Below are 22,018 nucleotides of genomic sequence, written 5' to 3'. Positions count from 1 at the left end.
ATGGGAAAGATACCAGGTAAATATCATGTTGACCGATTAATTATATTCCTTCTAGCTATATCAAAGTTATGATGAGCAGTTTTGCACAGAAATCAGTGACCATATTAAATATGATTCCCCCTGGAATTCGATAATATCAGAGAGATTTGGGGTTCAGATTTTTTTGAATACTTTAAAGCTTTTGATACTTACAGATCTCTTTCTCTCCAGAAAGGTTATACCACTTAACTCTCTCATTAGAGGCCACAAGTGTTCCTTTTACTGCCCTGTAACCTCAGACAGCTTTTAAACATCATTTTAAAATGGTATGTCTACCTGATGAAACTAGTTTGTATATCTTTGGTGAGGTTTAACTTTTTAAAGTTTTTTTTTTTGTGTGTGTGTGTTTTAAGATTTTATTTATTTATTTGACAGACAGAGATCACAAGTAGGCAGAGAGGCAGGCAGAGAGAGAGGAGGAAGCAGGCTTCCTGTTGAGCAGAGAGCCCGATGCTGGGCTCGATTCCAGGACCCTGGGATCATGACCAGAGCTGAAGGCAGCGGATTTAACCCACTGAGCCAACCAGGCGCCCCAACTTTTTAAAGTTTATTAATCTTTAATGAATTGCTTCTGTTCTTTGATCATATTTCAAGTAGTTATTTGTTCTCTTCTGGGCTGGTTTTTAGAAACCAGCATTTGTTAAGTTAATTATCTTGGCTGTATTTTTGTTTCTTCACCAGTTTGTTCTGTTGTTTACCTTTTACTTTGTGATGACTTTTGTGTTTAACCTTTGTGTGTAGTTAAATTTAGTGAACTTTTATTGCTTTCCTTTCTCCCTCCCTTCTTTTCTCCCTCCTTACATCGTTCGCTCTAGAAAGTCTTTCCTATTTGACTCCTTTTATTGTTTGTTTTTTTTTTTAGGTATGTAGATTTGCCCTTAACGGACAGTAAGACATATTTGAAATCCAGGATCCTGTCAACTTAATCTCAGATTTCCTGTTGTCAAGCTTGGTTAAAAGTTTGAATGGAAAAAAATAATATTCATAGAAGATTGCCTGGAGGGTATACTAAATTTTATTTCTGGGGGAGTGCCTAAATGCAGCATAACACCTTTGCTTCTAGCCTGATAATTCCACCTTCTCTAACTTAAGACCCCTTCTCATTTTATCTTAAGTATATGCAGAAATGGAAGCAGAAGAAACAGAGACTCAAATGGTTTGTGCCTTACCACATCACCATTAACTCCTTTCTCAGTGTCATCCTCTCTACCCTCACTGTCCTTAGTAAGGATAATAATTCAACCATTTGTCAAGTGCTAACGCAGTGTAGCTTAATGTGTCTAACATTTTACATGTGTTATTACTTACTTTCCACAACAACTATACAAGGTAGAAAATACTCTTTTTTTTTTTTTTAAGATTTTATTTATTAATTTATTTATTTGACACAGAGAGACAGTGAGAGAGGGAACACAGGCAGGGGGAGTGGAAGAGGGAGAAGCAGACTTCCGCAGAACAGGGAGCCCGACATGGAGCTCGATCCCAGGATCCTGGGATCATGACCTGAGCTGAAGGCAGACGCTTAACAACTGAGTTACCCACCCAGTTGCCCCAGAAATATTATTATTTTCATTTTCCTAATGACAATTGGATGCTTTGAGAGGTTAAGTGGCTTGCCCAGTATGACATAAATTGTATTTGGTGTAATGGGGGTGTGAATTCAAATGCAGACCTTTCTGATTTCAGAGCTCATTTCTTAACTGCTAATGTTTCCACATGTATGCATGTGCAAAGACTCACGTGCACACGCGCACACACACGCGCACACACATACATACCTTCTCACCTTATGCGCCTGATTTCCCGATGTTGATAGGACTTGATATTTCTGTTCCCTTTGGTCACTGATCCAGTAAGGGAGGTAAAATAGAGTGGATGAATCCAGACGACAACATCTGGGATATTAAACTGAATAAATAAGATACTGGATTGAAAATATTTGGATGAAGATTTAGAATTTCTTTTACTCTTAAAATGCTCCAGTGGTGGTGTGTCCTTGTTCACCCTCGGTCCAAGCATCTCACACATGTAATGTGCTCAGATCAGGGGAGGTCACTGTGAAAATTTCAAAGCATCCAGAGGCTAGAGATAAGTGGGTTGGTCTTAATTTGGCATCTGTAATAAATGTCTCTTTTATAGTCAGTGATTGATGGCAGCCTGCTGTGGTGGATGTGTCTGGGAAAGGTGCTTAAAAAAGTGCTCGTCCTTTACTAGCGTTTGGGTGATTAATTATTATACCTGCTGTAACTTTTTTTTTTTTTAAAGATTTTATTTATTTGTCAGAAAGAGAGAGAGAGAAAGCACGCAAGCAGGCAGAGAGGCAGGCAGAGGCGGAGAGAGAGGCAGGCTCCCCGATGAGCAAGGAGCCCGATACGGGACTCGATCCCAGGACCCTAGAATCATGACCCGAGCCGAAGGCAGCGGCTCAACCCACTGAGCCACCCAGGTGTCCCCCTGCTGTAACTTTTAAACAGAGTGAGAATTAGGTCAGTGAGAATAGTTCTTTCTTTGAAAAACTGGGGACAGTGATAGCATTCAGTTTCCGAGGATTATTTAGCTCTTAGAATCCTATCTATCAATTATTTGGAGCTTAAAATGTCTGCAAGAGGAAGAGGGAAGTGTAGCCTTTTCGGAGAGGTGAGACCAAAGGTCACTGGTCATAGCCTGGGCGCATTGACCGTCCCCTCATCCTATCCTCAGTGCCAACTCACTGCCTGGCCTGATAGTTTTTGAGAAAACAAAACAAAACAAAGCACAAAGCCCTGCTTGGTATGAATGGAAGAGGGTAAGAATGAGAGCCAAGCATAGGACAGTTTGCAGTCAGGCTTGCACACAGGCTGGGACTGATGGAAAAGCACAGTTGTCCCATGAAAACCGGCTCCAATAACAGCTTGTTTCTGTGGTTGTTTGCAGAATGACTACCACTTTGAATACACGGAGTGTGACAGCAGCGGCTCCAGGTGGAGAGTGGCCATCCCGAACTCCGCAGCCGACTGCTCGGGCCTGCCTGACCCCGTGAGAGGCAAAGAATGCAGTATGTTTTGACGTTTGCACCATTCCTTCCCTCACTAAACTACATCCCTTCAGCCCAAGAAGTGAATGAAAATGAATATAAGCAACTTTGGGGAAAAGGAACATAGAGCATTGGTGTCTAGTAGAGCAAGAGCTTCTTCTTAACCCTCGGCGCCCTGATGCCTGAAGTCTGTAATGAGACACAGGCAGAATTAGAGGATGCTATGTTTGTTTATTTATTTATTTATTTATTTATTTATTTATTTAAAAAATCCATTTAAAATCGGGTTTACTGTCTCAGTTGAAACTCTAGAGGGCAGAGTGGCAGAATCTCTTTTTAATGGATTTTTTTCTTTACATTTTAAGAAAGTTTTCAAAAACTTTGGGAAAATACATATAACATAAAATGTACCATTTCAGCCCTTTTTAAGGGTAGAGTTCAGCAGCATGAAGTGCTTTCGCATTGTTGTGCTGTCATCACCTACACCCATGCACAGAACTCCACTGTTTAGCAATGGGTTTCTTTTTTTAAGCCTAAGAGATTGTGCAATTTATCTTTTTAGTGTAACCTCCATTGAGATGGTAGAATTGATGAATATTGCATCCAGGAGCTTGTCTGAGCGATAAACAGGTTGGGAGACCAACATTGTGAGTGAATAGAGAAATAGGTTATTACATTTGTCTTCATTTATAAACTCCACTTTTTTTTTTTTAATTTTATTTATTTATTTGACAGACAGAGATCACAAGTAGGCAGAGAGGCAGGCAGAGAGAGGGGGGAAGCAGGCTTCCCGCTGAGCAGAGAGCCCGATGCGGGGCTCGATCCCAGGACCCCGGGACCATGACCTGAGCCAAAGGCAGAGGCTTTAACCCACTGAGCCACCCAGGTGCCCCTAAACTCCACTTTTTAAAATCCTTTCATTTGGTAAGCTACAGGTTCCTGCAGTGAAGTAGTCTTGGGGCAGACTGGAGTTCAAAGCTGAAAGTAAGACAAAGAGAGATTTTGTGTTTCCTGCTATTTCTCAAATGGTCTTCCTAAAATCTTACTTTTAACTGTTTCCAAATAAAAGAGCAGATAGATAAGCAAATTATTAAATGGTAGTTAATTCCTTCCCATTCATCAAATGTGTCTCACTTACCAGTGAGAGAAGTATTAGCATAGGTGGTGGGTTTACTGAAAAAAGGGAGATAGGAAGATGGAAGATGTCTCATGGGGAAAATTAGTGGAGAAAACCATTATTTTTCGTAAATGATACTAAATGAGTAGAGAGAGAGCCTGGGATCCTTGAAGCCAGGTTAAGGGTTCAGTCCAGCAAGACTCAAGAGGATAGTGGGGTCGGATAGGAATAAGATGATATGACCTGGGGTGTTCCCAGCCACCTGTGCAGAAAGTGCGTCAGCTCTCAGTAAGGGAGGATTTGTGCAGGAAATGGAAACAGTCTTAAAAATACCTATGGAGTTAGCGTGTTGTAAAATGCTTCAGTTACTTTCCTAGAAAATCCGTGTATTTTTTTAGTCTCTATTTACTTTTTACTTGTGGGGTAATACCTTGGTTCCCTTGTAAACAACCCTGGGGGCGGGAGTGGACTACCTAACCATCATAAACCCTACTCCTTATGCAGGGATTGTGCTGGCCAACATTGGCTTTTGAAAGCTGATTATTAGTTGGAAATGGGCCTGGGCGGAGTATTTGACACCATGGAAATTGGCAAACACTACAAATCACATGCCTCTTCCACTGAGAGCTAGTTGTTAAACATTTATTAGCATACCACTGATTACATTTACTGGCCAAAGGTTCAAATATTTATCATAGAATTGACGCTTAAATAAGAATTATTTCTATTTGAGGATGACCAGGGACATATATATATATTTTTTGCACGTTATTTACTACAGTCTTCCACAGATAATGTTATGAATCTGATACTCCAGCTAGAGCTTTTCTAAAAAATTGACTAGTCATCAAGACTCTAAGTTATTACTTTAAAAATGATACTATTTACTTTAAAAATGATACTGACTTTACAAATGACAATACTTATGTGATGGCTGAGTACATTTTTTATGTTGGTGTTTTGTCTGATATCTGAATTTTCAGTGATTTCCATGTAATCTGATTATGTCTGCTCTAGAAACTGTTGGTCTGGCCTCTGAAAAGTGACTTCTTTTTGTACGGTAAAGGCAAACAATTATAAATTATTCTACAATGCACAAAAAGCATTACATATCTAAGTAATTTAGAAACTCAGTTAATTCATAGCATTCAACCTGGTGTTTACCAAGTTCCTAGCCTTTGAAGTGTTGCAGAAGGCAGTTATGGTAATAACTGAGTATTTGCTCAGTGGTTCAGATTTTCTATTGCTAATAACAGCTGTCATTTCTCATGCACGGACTGTATACTAAACACTGTGCTTAGTCCCATTGTATCCTTACAACAGCCCTCTCAGATAGATATCGGAAGTACCTTACCACAGGTCATAGAGCCAGGATGTGGCAGATCTGGGATTCAAATCCAGACATGCCTGATTCCAGTGCCTGCCTCTTACTCACTGATTTAGACTGCCACTTCTGGATGGCAGGCCTTGCAGGGCCCCACGTAGGAGATGTAAAGCGCTGTTGGTGGACGTATTCAAGAGAAGACTGTAGACCCTCTTGTGCTTCAAGGACAAAGGAGGGTAAGGGCATCCTGGTTCAGGAATGGCATGCTTCTTGCAAACCATGCCTGAATGATGCCAGGAACTTGGATGGCAAGTGATGCCCCTAGCTGCTAGACTCAGTAGTTATGCCATAACGATATGACCCAGCAGTTGGGTCACAAAGACAAAATAAAACTATGGTGTATGGCACTTCAAACGAGTGAGGAATATCTAGGGCAAGGACTGTGTAGGACTTAATTTCCGCATATCTCAATGTCTCTAAATGAAGTCAGACCCAGAGTTTGGCCTTAGTTGAAATTGCTGTAGATTTTTCAGAATGTAATTGGGGAGATTTTTTTTCTTTCTTATCGAAAGGAAGCAGTACAGGCCTTTCCTTAGGAAAAGGCTTATAGGAATGTTGAGGTAGAAGCTATAAATTTTTCAGAAAATTGATGAGCAAGGTATATTATATAATCGTTAATTTAATTTAATTTTATTATTTTTTTAAGATTTTATTTATTTATTTGACAGAGATCACAAGTAGGCAGAGAGGCAGGCAGAGAGAGAGAGAGAGGGAAGCAGGCTCCCCACTGAGCAGAGAGCCTGAAGCAGGGCTTGATTCCAGGACCCTGAGACCATGACCTGAGCCGAAGGCAGAGGCTTAACCCACTGAGCCACCCAGGTGCCCCCATAATCGTTAATTTTAAAAAAGCATATAAAATCTGGCTGCAAGGCTTCTCTAAGTGAAGTTAGTGGAGTTCGTGTTATGCTAGAATCCTGGATGGTTTGTGAGCAGGAAGCTTATAAGGCTCAGGAAATGGGATGGAGAAGCCTCTGGTAATTAACTGACACTTGTCCCCATAGTCCTCCTGTCCCCTCTGCTGTGGAAAGCTCCTTAGTCTCTTAGGTAGTACTGCTCTAAGGGCAGGCCACTGAGATGCTTCATATTCAGCCCTCTGTCTGGTAATTCCAGGCTTAGCTCCAGAGAATGTTGCTCCTTCTCCAAAGCCCTGGTGCCAAGGGTCTTGTGTTTGTGGGTATCACCATCGTGTGAGGTCTCGGCATCGCTCAGAGACTGCTTGCAGATAGCATGCCATTCTGAACTACAACAGTCCTTGTCTTTCCCCAGAACAAGAGGATATAACCCCTATCCCTAATCTGTCTCTTCTCCACTGTTGGGCCATTTCCCTAAAATCTTCCCTTGACCCTCTGGGGTCTGCTTGACCTTCTTAGATCATCAAAAACAAGTCTTTTGGAATGCTTCCCTAGGTGGAGATACCTTCTCTCTTATCCCTCCTCTCTTCCTTCCTTCCTTCCCGCCCTATCCCTCTCTCCTCCTTTTTCTCTATCTTTATCTATCTCCCTGGAGAAAAGGCCATTTTGTTTATAATCAAATCAAACCTTAGAAATAAGAGCCAGGGTGTACCTGGGTGGCTCAGTCCCTTAAGCATATCACTGATGAGTTCAGCTCAGGTCATGATCTCAGGGTCGTGGGATCAGGCCCACATTGGGCTCTGAGCTCAGTGCATGGGGTCTGCTTGTCCTTCTCCCCCTGCTCTTCCCTCTGCTTTCTCTCCTTCTCTCTCTCTCTCTCTCTCTCTCTCTCTCTCATAAATAAATAAATAGATAAATAAAAAAAATTTTTTTAAAAGGAGGAAAGAGAAAAGCCTGGCCAATGAGAGTAGGGTGAGAATCCCTCTACCTGTTTCTTTACATTCTTTTAGACAAATCTAGAGCCCTGAGGGGGGAAATGAACACAATGAGATATCTCTTCCTCTTGGGAGTTATCTTCTATCACTTACTCCCTCAAATGGTAGTCATTGTGTAACTTTGAGTACAACCATAACACACTTTTCTAATTGAGGATGACTATTTCAGATAGCTGTGATTCCTTTTGATAGGTTGTCATCAAATTGGTTATAGTCTTGTGGGCATTTTTTTTCTTCTACTTTCGTATTTATATAAAGTTCTAATATTTGGTTTTCTTGGATCAAAAAGTGCTAAGGTACAAAGTAGGAAAAACTTGAATATAAGTTTTTTTTCCTGTTTCTTGATTTCTCTCACATCTATATTGTTACATATCCAGAAGCAGAGTAACTTAAGATGGTTTGGGTCAATAGATTTTTATTTCAGTTGAGAAGTGAAGGAAGAGGGAGGATTCTCAGGGAGAGAGAGTTGGTTTTAGCTTTATAAGTGGGAGATAGAGAAATCCAATCCTTGGCGTCATAGCTCTTCCTAGTATAGGCATTTCCCCAGGATTCAACTCCTAGTCTGTTTCTGTTTGTAAAAAGTTGTTACTGGGACAGGAGCAAGTGCACATGGGCGCCCTGAGTACTTGGCGCTAAGTGCCAGTCACATAGCATGACGTGAGTCTGTTCCATGGAACACTGACCCCAAGAAATATGTTGTGGAAATACTTTATGGAAAAAAGTGTTTCATTGTTTTCTGTGGTGAAATATGAGAAAGTTTGGAAAGTGGCGAATCCCCTCACAGAGAGATGCAGTGAACATTTTCATTTTAAAATCTCTGAGAAACCTAATATACACTTATAGAACATTTCCTGTGTGTTAAGGGCATCCTGTTTTACTCACAGTTTGCCAAGTTTAGTTGATTATAGGCCTCTTTTATCTAATGTGTAGTTGGACCCCCCCCCAGGCTAATTTCTGCAGATACAATTTCTGGAACACAGAGGTGTAAACACACATGCGTTGCTAATTTAGTAATTTTTAAAAAAGATTTTATTTATTTATTGGAGAGAGAGAGAGAAAGAGAGGGTGGGGGAGGCACAGAGGAAGAGAGACAAGCGGACTCCATGTACTGAGCACAGAACCTGACATAGGGTCAATTTCATGATCTGAGATCATGACCTGAGCTGAAACCAAGAGTTGGAGGCTTAACTGACTGAGCCACCCAGGCACCCCTAATTTAGAAAAATTTTATATGGCATTACTTATACTAGGTCTAACTAATTTCATGTAATTTCTTTGCTTTGCAAGGTTCATTTGCAGTCTTACCATACTGGTGTCTAGTTAAAGACCTCCCATGGGTGATGATGGTCAGGTGTGCTATACGCCTGAGATTAAATCCCAGCTCTGCAACCAGCTTGTATGTCTTGGGCAAAATATTTAGTTCACAGCTATTTATTGAGCTTTAATTCATTCACTGAACAAACATTTATCATTTCCTATATTCTTGACAATTGGGATCCAAAAATAAACTTAAAAAGATTGCTGTCTTCCATAACCTTTCAATCTAATAAGAGAGCAGATAAGTAAATAAGTTACTTATAGTATAGGGGCAGAGTAAATGAAAGATAGAAATACCAGAGGTGATCTTACCAAGGAGAGATGGATGACTTCTGCTCACAGGAAAAGGGCTCATGGTGAAGCAGATTTAAGTTTGAAGTTCAGAGTCATCTGTTACCAGCTGAGTAACCTTGGAAAATTATCTAAGCCTTGGCAGGTTCATATGAAAAATTGTTACTGAGAAAGAATCATTACTAAGAATTGTTACTGAAAAATTGTTCATGTCAAAAATCCTTACTGAGGACTGAGCCAATAAATGCCATATTTAATGGGCCATAGATGATAATTCTCTGAGGATCTCTGAAGCAAACTCTGAAAGAAGTTCTAGACTTCAGGGCTGTGAAGTAGCCTTTAAGGCGCTGGAAGCATGGGCAGAGGTGCAGACTAGAGGCAGCACTGGGTCTCCCTGAGTGCCTTGTGAGAGCCACGTGGCTGACTGTCGGGGAGATTATGAGAGGGGACAGAGTTTCTGGCAAATCTCACAGTCTCCTTCCTATGTGTCATACCAAGGACTTTGACCTGGAGACAGCTATTCATGGGTGTCTGAAGGAGTTAAACGAGGTGATACGTATCACCTTTAGTGCCCCGAATTGTAATTATAACTTAATAATAATAATGTGAAGTGGTAATAGCCCATCATTATTTGCTACATGCCAGGCACAATTACAACTGATTTACATGTATTGACTCAAATTAATTAGGCATCACCAAAACCTTGGGATGTAGGTACTTTGCAGAATGGGGATTTGAACCCAGGCAGTCCAGCTCCTGGGTTCATGTTTGTAACTTCTGTGGTGTCCTGACTCTTCAGAATATACTATAGCACATACTGAACAAGTGTTCTTCCCCCTTCTTTTGGCATCCATGTTCCCTTAACATTTATCTCTTGATGAAATGTGATGTAAGTTAAGATCTGGATAACCAAGTGATTTTTTAAAAATAGCATGTAAAAATCCTCAGATATATTGCTTTCTGGGTCCTTTTAATGGATTAATGATCTGGCTGTAGATTTCATTCCTAATTGTACATATATCTCTGAAAGGTAAAAGAATAGCATTCAGAATTTAGAGCACATTTGCATTTATAGCCTCATATACAACAAGAAGTTGGCGTTTTTTTTTTCCCCCTGTGCCTAGAGTCTTGTTGGTGCTTAATACATACAGTACTCTTTCATTATTTGATGTGTCTTAGGAAAAAAATTGATACTTTCTTCAACTAAAGAAATTCTTAATTTAGAATAGAGTCCTTTTTTATTCATTCCAAAAGATAAAGCTGTAACACTCTCAAGGCTTTTCAGAAAGCTCCAGAACCATGGAATGTGTGTGGATTAGATACCTGGGGTGTCCTAAATTGGAGACTGACATTGCTGTTTCATTCTATAGGTGAAACATTGAGATCTGATCAGATTTGTGAAAATTCATTCTGTATGGAAAAAGGACAGAAACACTTTGTCCTTAGTAGGCTTTGTGTGAGATGTTGATGCCCCAAGTTCCAGGTTGGGAGGGTGTTGAGGTTAATGGGTTTAGCAACACACCAGTGACAGGTGAAAGGTCCGAGTGAAGAGGATTATGAAAAGAACAGCTCAAAAATCAGGCTTATTAGTTGTGGTGTTTGGTGGGAGCTACGGTTGAGGAAGGTTCTCTGAAAAACATGTTTTATTAGGAGATGAGAGAACTCAGATCTCAAAACTGCAGAATCAAGGGCAGCAAGCCTATTAGGAAGTAGAGGGTTACCGACACCTTCTAAGAAAGGAGAAGTTCAGGATGATAAGAATCAAAGTGTTAGGACATAATTGGAAGTTGAGAAAACTGATTTCGCAAATGCATTGTTCTGCCCTCTTTGGTCACCTCATCAAGTACTCTGAACTCTTTCCTTTCCCTCACGGTCTCGATTATATTTTTTTTTTTTCTGTAAAACTTATGTCATCTTGCGCCCAGTGGACTGAAATTGTCTTCTCCTCCATCAAACACTTAGGTCAGGAAGCCACAATGAAATCCATTTGTTATTTTTTTTTTTCTTAAAAGAAGAAAACTGCCTTAGTTGGCGCTCTCATCAAAAGTTGGAAACTAATTTAATTGGGGTTGTTATCTCTCCAGTTTCATGGATCATTTTTCTGGACAAGAGTTTGTGGGTTTTTTGTGGGGAGAGGGGAGGATGGATAATCTAGCCCATCAGTCCCCTTGAAGAAGCACAGGGACAGTCATATAGTCCTACCTGACAGAGCTGTGTGAGGACCCATTTGCTGAAAGGATGTTAGGGGTGAGAATTCATTTTCAGAGATGTAGAGGCTGTGCTTTCACTAAATACTCTTTTCAAAGAACAGGGAATTAGAGAACATGAGTCAGACCTGGTTTGTGTTAATGTACTTGTTCATATGTCTCCCTTCCATTTTTGTAAAGTGAAATATAAAAATAGTTTTTTTTTCTTTTTTAAGAATTTCACAAGTAAGAACTTACAAAGGTCATGTTCTCTTCATCACTCGCAGTGAGAGAGGAAAAACAAGAGCTGAGATTTGCCAGGCTCAGTATCATGTTTGATTTCTCATAGATGCCATTTTCTACTTTCTTTTGTTTTTGGTGAGCAGTGTAATAATAAACCTGGCAGCCAGTTGAAGTTTTAATGATATGATAATGATAATTGATAGGCTGAATGATTAATGAAGGTAAAATTTATCGTTGAGACTCATGAACTATGCATTATTGTCCCTGTTTATTCTGTCCTCAATGGCAGTGAATAATAATGGTTGCATGAGTAGCCTTGTGGGGGCGCCTGGGTGGCTCAATGGGTTAAGCCTCCACCTTCGGCTCAGGTCATGACCCCAGGACCCTGGGATCGAGCCCCACATCGGGCTCTCTGCTCCATGGGGAGCCTGCTTCCTCCTCTTTCTCTGCCTGCCTCTCTGCCTACTTGTGATTTGTGTCTGTCAAATAAATAAATAAAATCTTAAAAAAAAAAAAAGTAGCCTTGTGGTCTAGTCAAGAAGAACAGTATCTACAGCTGTAACCTTATTCTTTAAACTTATTCTATTGATCTTATTTAGATGAAACTGAACAACTGAAGAAAAAGAGACATATTTGCTTGTCTTATTTCTGGAATTGATTTAATTATTCATTTCCCATAAATGAATATAATTTTTTTTTACTTAGCTATTAGGTTAACAGATAAGATAGATTTTACAGTGAATTTATTTTAGTGAATATAAATTTTGAATCTATTTTGAGGAAGATAAGTCTAGACTAGATTAGAATAGAAACTTCATCCGAATAGGGATTGTTTCCAAAATACCCTTGGTGTCTAGCATTTGCCAACCAAATACTAGGTACTCAAGAAGTACTTGTTGGATGACTTCCTGTAACATAGAATGATTCCTAGATACTTCACCTGAAATGACATTGTATCCATTTCCTAATTAATCAGCATCTCATTAAAAATTAAAAATTCTTGGGGCGCCTGGGCTGCTCAGTTGTTTAAGCATTGAACTCTTGATTTTGGCTCAGGTCATGATCTCAGGATCATGAGTTTGGGCCCAGCATGGATCCTACTTAAAAAATTTTTTAAAAAATAATTGAAAATTCTTTTATTACTACTTGTTATTGCTGTTTACTATTAAGAAACAAATTCCAGTAATGAGCAATCTTAAATTAAATAGAAAAATGGATTAATTATGAATAAATGTAACTGATAGTTATTATCTTTCAAAGCATGGAGTCTTTGGAGGAAGAAAAAGCAAATTTAAAAGACCCTTGTGGTGAGAGGATTAAATAGATATTCTTTATTGTTAGGCATAAATCATAGATGATAATCATAGAAATGATTCATTCAGTAGCTATTATTTAGTCCATTGTGCTGGGTGGTTGCCTGATAATAATGATGCTTTGAATTTTCATGTCGCTTTTCACTGTCAGAGTAGTTTCCAGTGTCTCATGGGACCACAGCTGTCCTGTGAGGGAGGAATTGAAGTCGTATTCTCATTGGAATGTGAACGAATGAAGGCACAGAGGGTTAAGTAAATTGCGCCAGCCTTTTGCTAGTTGGTGACAGATGAATATAAATGCTTTTTTTCCATATCTGATTCTTCACACCTGCATATTTCAACCTTTACAGATTCGCAGTAGCAGAAATTGAGGTCAGAACAGAGGCATAAAGCTGAGAACAAGAACACTGAGTTTAGCGCATGACCTCTTGGTTACAATTTAGACTTTTAGAGGATGGATTTTTACTATCACTCTTTCTCTGGGTGCTTAGGGCAAATATTGTGAAATCCCAGACTAAACCCACTGTTACATGGTGTGTGACCTTATGCCAATCAGGTTTTTGTGTTCTTACGGCAGAACTTTGGGGTCTGCTTAACTTCAATTCAGATATTCTAGAATTTTGAGATTGTTGAAGAAAAATTGTATTTATTTTAGAAATGATTAGTTGTTCAACTGAAACCTAGTCAAGGGACATGTACAACACTTAAAACAACAACTGTCGTTAACAACAACTTACAACAACTGTCATCCTGCTTTTGTTGAAAAGGTCCTATGTTATACTCTAAAAAATTCTGATGAAAAGAATGTCGTACCTAAGATTGTAGAAACTTTTATAAGCCAACTAAAAATCAGAGGCCAAGAAAGCAGTGCTGAAGTAGAAAGTGAATGAGGCCAAGATGGAAGATACTAGAAAAGGGAAAGCTGGTCATCATTGGTGACTGCCTAAAGAGATGGGCAGTTCTGTGCTGACATAATCTCATGGAGTAAATTATGTTTTATAGGAACGTGTGGCTCTTCTCTTCCTTTGACATGTGGCTGGAGGGCTGGCTTCCAGGGTAGGAAAAAAAACTGAGTAGCAGCAAATGATTAAAATACAAAAAGGTTTAGACTCTTTAGTTCCCCTGTGTCATTAAAGGCTCTATACTCGTTGGACTGTCTTTGAACACATAATTATTCTTTGGCGATGTCAAATCATCAGGCCACTGGCAGAATTCCTATTGTCTCAGACCCCTGAATTGTGTTATTAATAATTACTGCTAACATATATTGAGTGCTTTATGTCAGGGGCACTGCTGAATGCTTCATGTAGAATAGCTCATTGAATCTCACAGCAATTCTTCAAGATACATGTTATTACTGTCTTCCTTTCATAGACGGGGATATTGAGACTTAGGGAAGTTAGCATCTTGCTAAAATTTTAGGAGTGATATATTAAAAATTCCACAAGGTATCTGAGGGTGGGGAATGGTTATTGCACAATATGTACAATAATGAATATTGTTCAACAGTTCAAGACAGGAAATGGAAAGTGATGTCAAATACAATGATGGGTTCATTTGAAATTGCTTGAGTTTTTGCATTTATTATACTAATTGCCCAAGTTGAATTTTCTTGGGGCACCTGCTTTGGAATCAGATCTAAATTTGAATATCAGTTTGGCCACTTGTTAACGGGCACCCTCCTAATTGGGTTATTTAAATGTACCGTGCCTCATTGTCTTCATCTCGTAAATGGGCATATCTTCCTCCTTCACAGGTATGTTATAAACATGTCACTCCCAATTTTGAACGGATTCTACATTTGTAAATTCACCTACTTTATAAAATTTATTCATGACTCTCCCCACAGCAGTGCAAATAATACTTTCACGGTCATTTGCTGACATACACAGAGCTTAAAAATTTGAGTCACCTGATCACCTGGTCTCAGTCGAGTTCAAACAAGTCACATTCTGCCTTATTTCTCATGGTGTCAACAAGAATCCTCTTTACAATTTATTTAATGCCACTTTTTCCCTGCATTTTTATGCTTTTTTTTGGTGATTTTGCTGTCTAAAATGGCCCCCCAGATGTGGTGAGGTGCTGTTAAGTGCAAGAAGGCTATGATGTGCCTTGTGGAGAAAATACGTGGGTTAAATAAGCTTAGTTCAAGGATGAGTTATAGTGCTGTTGGCCTTAAGTTCAATGTTAATGAATCAACTATATATATTAAATAAGATGTTTTCCAACTGAAACACACATAAGACAAGAAGATATTGTGTGACCAGTCTCATAGGAGCCTAACCCAGGATTTTACCATGAATAAAAAGAATTGATTGTGTAATAAATACTTAAAACATTCACTGTCAACTTTCTTTCAGCTTTCCTTCTGGTCTTAGAGCGTTGAGGCTCTTCTCAGTGATTTTAACAGGGCTATGAACATTCTGAAATACACAACACAATCTTCTTCTTACCTTCTAGAGTCCCTTATAACAACTTAACAAAATATTACTCCTTATGAATTAAAAGTACCATTTAGGACACTAGGCTAAACTATCTTCAAAGACTATGTTATCAGAAAGTAAATATTTTCAGCTCAGCAGGTGGTGTAGTCTCTGCTACAACTGTTCAGCTCTACCATTGTGGTACAAGAGCAAACATAGACAATATGTAAATGAATGCTTGTGTCTGTGTTTCAGTAAAACTTTATTTGCAAAAACAAGCAAGCTGGATTTGGCTTGTGAGCTGGAGTTTGCTGACCCTTGATTTAATGTAATGTTGGTGCTTGATTTATTTTAGTACTTATCAGTTTTCTAGAAGCCCCATAAACAGTAAAAGTGAAATAATTTTTTTCCCATCATTGTGTTTCTCTGCTGGTAGTTCTGGTAGTGACAATAATAGCATATAGCGAATATTTATTAAATGCCAGGCACTGTGCTAAGCACTTTATACTATATTTTTTTAAATTAATATAGCCATATAAGACTATTGTGATGATTATCTCATTTTCCAGAGAGAGAAGCTCTCTGCGGACCCCAGACAGATGAAGTGACTCACTTAAGGTCACAAGAAGAGTGGTACAATGTGGTCCCAGGATAGTTTTGACCTTGTAGCCAGCATGCACTATTTTTCACTTACACTTTTCTTATTTCCTAATGTTTTACTAATTGTGGGATGTTGATTTGAGAGTTCAAATTTCCTTGTACAGCATCGTAAGCTTTTCTGAAGAAAAAATTACAACTTTTCAGTGGATGAATAAGTAGACAGCTGTGGGGTTTAGCTCTAATTCTTTAGTTATTCAAAATTAACTTGTTTGTTTTTCTGGCTAAGTTTTGAAATGTATTATAAAAGAAGAATGTATCTAAATGTGAGGCTTTGCTCCTTCACTCTCTGCTGGGAGACTTGTTTTTCTTTATCGAATAATTGGGAGGTTTTATTTTGTTCTTGTTTCTTTAATATCCTGATTAAATGACTAGAAAGCTCTTTGCTGTGTTTGAGTCACTAAGAGCACTTTGAACACAGAGCACCCTCTTGGGGGCCATAGATTTGCATTTGTTGAATGACTAATAACTTAGCAGCAGAGCTATCTTTTTTTCTGTAACTGTGTCAACTGTTCTTCACAATGTCCATGCCTGCTGTCTCTGGTTATAGTTAGTTTAGAATTAGCCCAGAGCTTGACATCAGTAATAAGATGTGGGTTGCAGAAATGACTACTAGGTCGGAGTCATAAATGTTGAAAAAGTGGAGATACTGATTTGGCTATTGCATGAGAAACACTACCCTCCAATTACCCCATTATATTTTGTTCCCACTGACTGGATCAACCTGTTATTTGGACTTCGTATTTGCCAGATAGAATTAGGAATTCAAAAATAATGATCCTTGTTTTCTGGAAGCTCAAAATCTCACATCAACTGATAAGTATATACATCATCTCGTGTGTGTGTGTGTGTGTGTGTGTGTGTGTGTGTGTGTGTGTGTGAGAGAGCACACACGCTTTAATGCAGGTGCTATGAGAAGAGTATCCTAGGAGCAGAGAGAGAGACACAACTGACCAGCTGACTGCCCAGTGGGGTCAGGGAGGTCTTATAAAGAGGGCCATTTTGGGGTTAGAAACAGGAGTTTGGCAAGTAGAACAGGTGGATCAGTAAGCATTTCTGGAGAAAGAGGAGCACAGCAGGGAGAGAGAGGATGAAATATCTTGGGATAGGAATCTTGTTAGGGTTGAAAGAGGAAGGAGCAAGGGATGAGCCTGGAAAAATAGGTTGGGGCCAGATTATAAAGCACAAATGGTGATAAGGACAAGCTTAGAAAGCTTTAATTAGGGTATGGCATGACCAGAGCTTTACACAATAATTCTGGTGGGGCTCCTAGGTGGCTCAGTCAGTAAAGCATCTGCCTTCAGCTCACGTCATGATCGCAGGGTCCTGAGATCAAGCCCCATATCGGGTTCCTTGCTCACTCAGGAGCCTATTTTTCCCTCTCCCTCTGCTTGCCGCTCCCCCTGCTCTTGATATCTCTTTCCCCATCAAATAAATAAATAAAATCTAAAAACAAAACCAAAATAATTCTGGTGACAAAATTGATGGAGGAACGCAGTGACTAACGAGTTCTCCGTTCTCTCTTCCAGCTTTCTCCTGTGCTTCGGGAGAGTATCTAGAAATGAAGAACCAGGTATGCAGTAAGTGTGGTGAAGGTACCTATTCCTTGGGCAGTGGCATCAAGTTTGATGAATGGGATGAATTGCCAGCTGGATTTTCCAACGTTGCGACGTTCATGGACACTGTGGTTGGCCCTTCTGACAGCAGGCCGGATGGCTGTAACAAGTAAGAATCCAAAGGAGTCTCTGGATCTTGACTGAGTCCTTGAGAAGCATGTAGTTGCTCTTTCCTAGAAAGAAGGTGGGGCTGATCTTGGTGCTGACTGGGATTCCAGAGAAGCTAGTTGCAAAGAGTCATCTTTTTTTGATGGTTATACAGATAATGTAGCTCAATTTTCATGAGGTTAAAGTATTTGCTCTTAGGACATAATAAATACCATATGCAAAGGTGCAGTAAAGTTATTAATAGAAAAACAAACCAGTTTTCTAATAATATATCTGTAACATTCAAGACTGGTATTTCTACTAACCTTTCTCGAATTTCTAATGGGTAATTTTGGATTAATTTTTCTTTTCCTCTGAAAGAAAGAATGTGTAATCTTCATTTAGATACCCTATTATCTCCTGTGAGAGAGTAGGTTAAATACATAAAGTGGAAAGCTCCTTTGCTTAATTATTACCTTTTAAAAATTTTTTTAGAATTGAAGTATAGTTGACATATAATACAGCAGTTTAAGGCATACAGCAAAGTGATTTAACGCAATTATATATATGAAGAAATGTTCACCACAGTAACTCTAGTTAACCTCTGTCACCATGAGCAGTTATTACAATATTATTGACTTTGTTACCTGTGCTGTAATTTCTTCCTTTCTTTAGGGACTTATTAGCTTTGCCTGTGACAACATTGGTGGAATGTTAAATTGTTTTTGAAAAGATGTAAAATCTTACCTTTGGGCTGTAATCCTTCCTGTTCTCTTGGATTGACTATGTAATATTTCCTTCCATATGGCCAGGGATGGGAAATTAAACTTCAGGCCTCTAGCTATCTTCTGACCAAAATGGCTTCTCAGGAACTCAGCCTTTTTACCATGAGCTAAGGATGCTGAGGAATTATTTAGCTGTGCTGAAAGATGTGTTCTCCCCTTCCTATCCTTCCTTAATCTCACTTGCTTTCCAGTGTCCTCTCTTTCTCTCTCTTCCAAGTGACATTTTTACTCTCCTGATAATCATTTCTTTATATAAGGTTGTGGCATTAGATATCATTAACAGGATTATTCCTCTAAAAATATATATTTATATGTACATTTTATAATGCATGTTTCATATGTATAATTTATATGTATATACCTTTGTATATATGTACACGTGTATACACATATATGCATATATACATGTGTATACATATGTGCTTCAGTGTGTATATATTTTAAAAATGTAATTTTATTTTCTTAAACTAAAATTGCTCTTTAGGGGGCACCTGGGTGGCTCAGTGGGTTAAAGCCTCTGCCTTCGGCTCAGGTCATGATCCCAGGGTCCTGGGATCGAGCCCCGCGTGGGGCTCTCTGCTCTGCGTCGGGCTCTCTGCTCTGCAGGGAGCCTGCTTCCTCCCCTCTCTCTCTCTGCCTGCCTCTCTGCCTACTTGTGATCTCTCTCTCTCTGTCAAATAAATAAAACCTTTAAAAAAAAAATAAATAAAATTGCTCTTTAGGAGAGGGTAGTAGTAGGATGTTATGGTATCTCAGATCTTGGTTTTGGTGAACAGGAGATATTGACATAGCTTTCTTCTACTTAGAATATGTAGTTTATTCATTAAAGAAATTTAATGATAAGTACAACTTTTTCAGTGTACTGTTTCATCTAATTTTCTTAATATGAGTTTCAGTCTGACATTGCTATGATCATCTCCCTCCTTCCCTCCTTTTCTTTTTCCATTCATCCAACCTTGTTTTCATTCTTTGTAATTGGTTGGGTCATAGAGTTTTCCAAAATGTTTCTATCATTATAAACTCTAGTGGTACATTTGAAGTCTATTCACACTCCATATTTACCAATATTTGTTTTGTCAAATCTTGTTTTATTTTAACCATTCCTGGGTGCATGTGTGAAATGATACCTCCTTGTGGTTTTAAGCTGTATTTCCCATGAACACTTTTCATATAGTCATTGTCTGTGTGTTTAATTTTTTGTGTGCATGAGATATCAGTTTTACCCATTTTCTATTTTGGGGGTCAATTTATTATTGAGCTGTATGAGTCCTTTCTGTATTCTGGTCATGAGGTCTTGTCATGTATATATTAGTATAATACTTACATAATATTCACATGCATGCATGTACATGCAAATACATATTCACATATGTGTAATATTTTCTTTGTCGTATTTGCCTTTTCATTTTCTTAATGGTGTCTTGCTAAACAAAAGTTTAAAATTTGAAAAAGTACAATTTATTTTTTGTTATGCTTAATTTTTTTTATATCTTCAGATATCTTTTCTAATCTTGTTTGCAAAGGCTACAAATCACAATAGGCATTCTAGTGTTATTAGAGTTATTGTACTTTTATACAAGATGTAAAACTTTACAACAGTAGTTACAGTTATATCCTCATCTGTGTGCTATTGTCATATATTTAGAAACGTATTATAAAGCCTATAATACAATGAAATGTATGTTAAATAATCAAGTGTTTTTTTTTTTTTAAGATTTTATTTATTTATTTGACAGAGAGACAGTGAGAGAAGGAACACAAGCACAGATTGTGGGAGAAGGAGAAGCAGGCTTCCTTCAGAGCAGGGAGCCCGATGCAGGGCTCAATCCCAGGACCCTGGGATCATGACCTGAGCTGAAGGCAGACACTTAACAACTGAGCCATCTTGGCGGTGCCCCAGTTGTTTTTAAAAGAACTTAAGAGATGAAAAAATATGGCTTTGTATGTTTATCTACATAGTCACCATTTTTGGTGCTCCTTTCTTTACATAGATGTGAATGTTAGGATTATTTTTTTTCAACCAGTGAAATTTTCTTTATCCATTCTTATGATGCAAGTCTGCTGCTCACAAATTCAGCTTTTGTTTACTTAAAAACACCCTTATTTTTGCCTTCATTTTGAAGAATATTTTCTTGGGCATCAGACTCTGGACTTTACTTTTCTCTTTCTGTGCTTGAAGGTGTTCCACTACCTTCTGAACTCTCCCTTATTTGTGATGAAAAGTAAACTGATTTTTTTATGATTAATTCCCTTCTGTGTAATGTGTCCTTCTTTCTTTCTTTCTTTCTTTTTTTTTAAGATTTTATTTATTTATTTGACACAGAGAGAGAGAGAGATCACAAGTAGGCAGAGAGGCAGGCAGAGAGAGTGGGGGGAAGCAGGCTCCCCGCTGGGCAGAGAGCCCGATGTGAGGCTCGATCCCAAGACCCTGAGATCATGACCTGAGCCGAAGGCAGAGGCTTTAACCCACTGAGCCACCCAGATGCACCTGTGTCCTTATTTCTCTGCCTACTTATGAAATGTTCTCTATATTTTTTGCTATTCAACAGTTTGACTGTGATGTGCCTGGCGTTGGTTTTCATGTATTTACCTCAAGTTTAGCGAGCTTCTTGGGTTTGTAGGTTGATACCATTACCAAATTTAGGAACTATTTTAGCCATTATTTCACCAATAATGTTTTTTCTGCCCTATTCTCTCCTTCTTTTCCTTCTTTTACTCCAATTACATGTATGTTAGACCACTTGATATTGTCTAAAAGTCGCTGAGGCTCTTTTTGTTCCAATTTTTTTCTCTTGTATTGCAGATTAAATGAATTTTATTGTTCTATCATCAATTTTTTGGGGGGGTTTCTCAAATTGCATATGCTGTGATTTTTCAGTTTTGGAATTTCCATCTAGTTTATTTTATGGCTTTTACTTCCTTTAAAATACTTGAGATTCTTCATCCCTTCACTCACTGTGTTCATCTTTTATTTATAGTTGACTATATTTGTAAGAACTACCTTAAATACTTGTCTTTTTTTTAAACTGTCTTTTTTCTCATCGAAGGGTCGTATTTTTCCATTTATTGGCATGTCTAGTAAATTTTTAGTGTATCTTGGCATTGTGAGTGTTAAGGTGTAGGGAATGTGGATTTTTAAATTTTTTTTTATTTTAAGGATGCTGAATTTTGTTCTAGCAGGCCAACTATGACCTGTGGGCCCTTTGTTTTTGTAAACAAAGTTATATTGCAAGATAGCTGCACTCATTTATTTATGCATTGTCTGTGGCTGCTTTTCAATTACAATAGCAGAGTTCAGTATTGCAGGAACAACCAGATGGTCCACAAAACCAGGAATATTTATTCTCTGGCTCTTTATGAAAAAGTTTGCTGATACCTGCTCTAGCGCAAGGCCCTATTCCCAGGGTGGCAATTTTGGGGTGTCAGATGAATGCCCAATGTGGTTTTCAAGTTTTCTCCTCTCTGGGTGACCAGAAGCTTCTGTGACTCCCACTAAAGTGGTCTCTCTGTTTAAGTCACAATTTTGCATGGCTGTTCTCTGCCATGTCTGTCTGTATCCTCCAGCCTCAAGCCCAGGGCCAACAGAGAAACTCCATATGGACTTCTGGACCCCTGCTTTCTCTGATTCTCAGGCCCATAAATTCTAGCTGTTTCAGCTGCCCTAAACACTTATCTCTGCTCCTTAGCTCAGTGAGACCACT

The 22,018-nt window shown here is 38.7% G+C and overlaps 1 protein-coding gene across 2 annotated transcripts in view; it reads left to right on the top strand.

The window, feature by feature from the left end:
- Positions 1-22,018, top strand: part of ELAPOR2 (endosome-lysosome associated apoptosis and autophagy regulator family member 2) — a 174,970-nt gene that overhangs the window by 80,935 nt on the left and 72,017 nt on the right. Inside the window, exons 1-3 of one of the 2 annotated variants that reach the window (XM_047695727.1) lie at positions 2,806-2,824; positions 2,953-3,073; positions 17,359-17,554. In XM_047695727.1, the coding sequence (XP_047551683.1) occupies positions 17,391-17,554 (164 nt within the window). In that variant the 5' untranslated portion in view covers positions 2,806-2,824; positions 2,953-3,073; positions 17,359-17,390. Of the gene's footprint in view, positions 1-2,805; positions 2,825-2,952; positions 3,074-17,358; positions 17,555-22,018 lie in introns of those variants that run through there. The other variant, XM_047695726.1, reaches the window with a different exon arrangement.

The sequence above is a fragment of the Lutra lutra genome, chromosome 11, assembly GCF_902655055.1.
Source record: "Lutra lutra chromosome 11, mLutLut1.2, whole genome shotgun sequence".
In the NCBI taxonomy this organism is placed as follows: Eukaryota; Metazoa; Chordata; class Mammalia; order Carnivora; family Mustelidae; genus Lutra; species Lutra lutra.
This window is presented reverse-complemented; position numbering and strand designations above follow the sequence as displayed.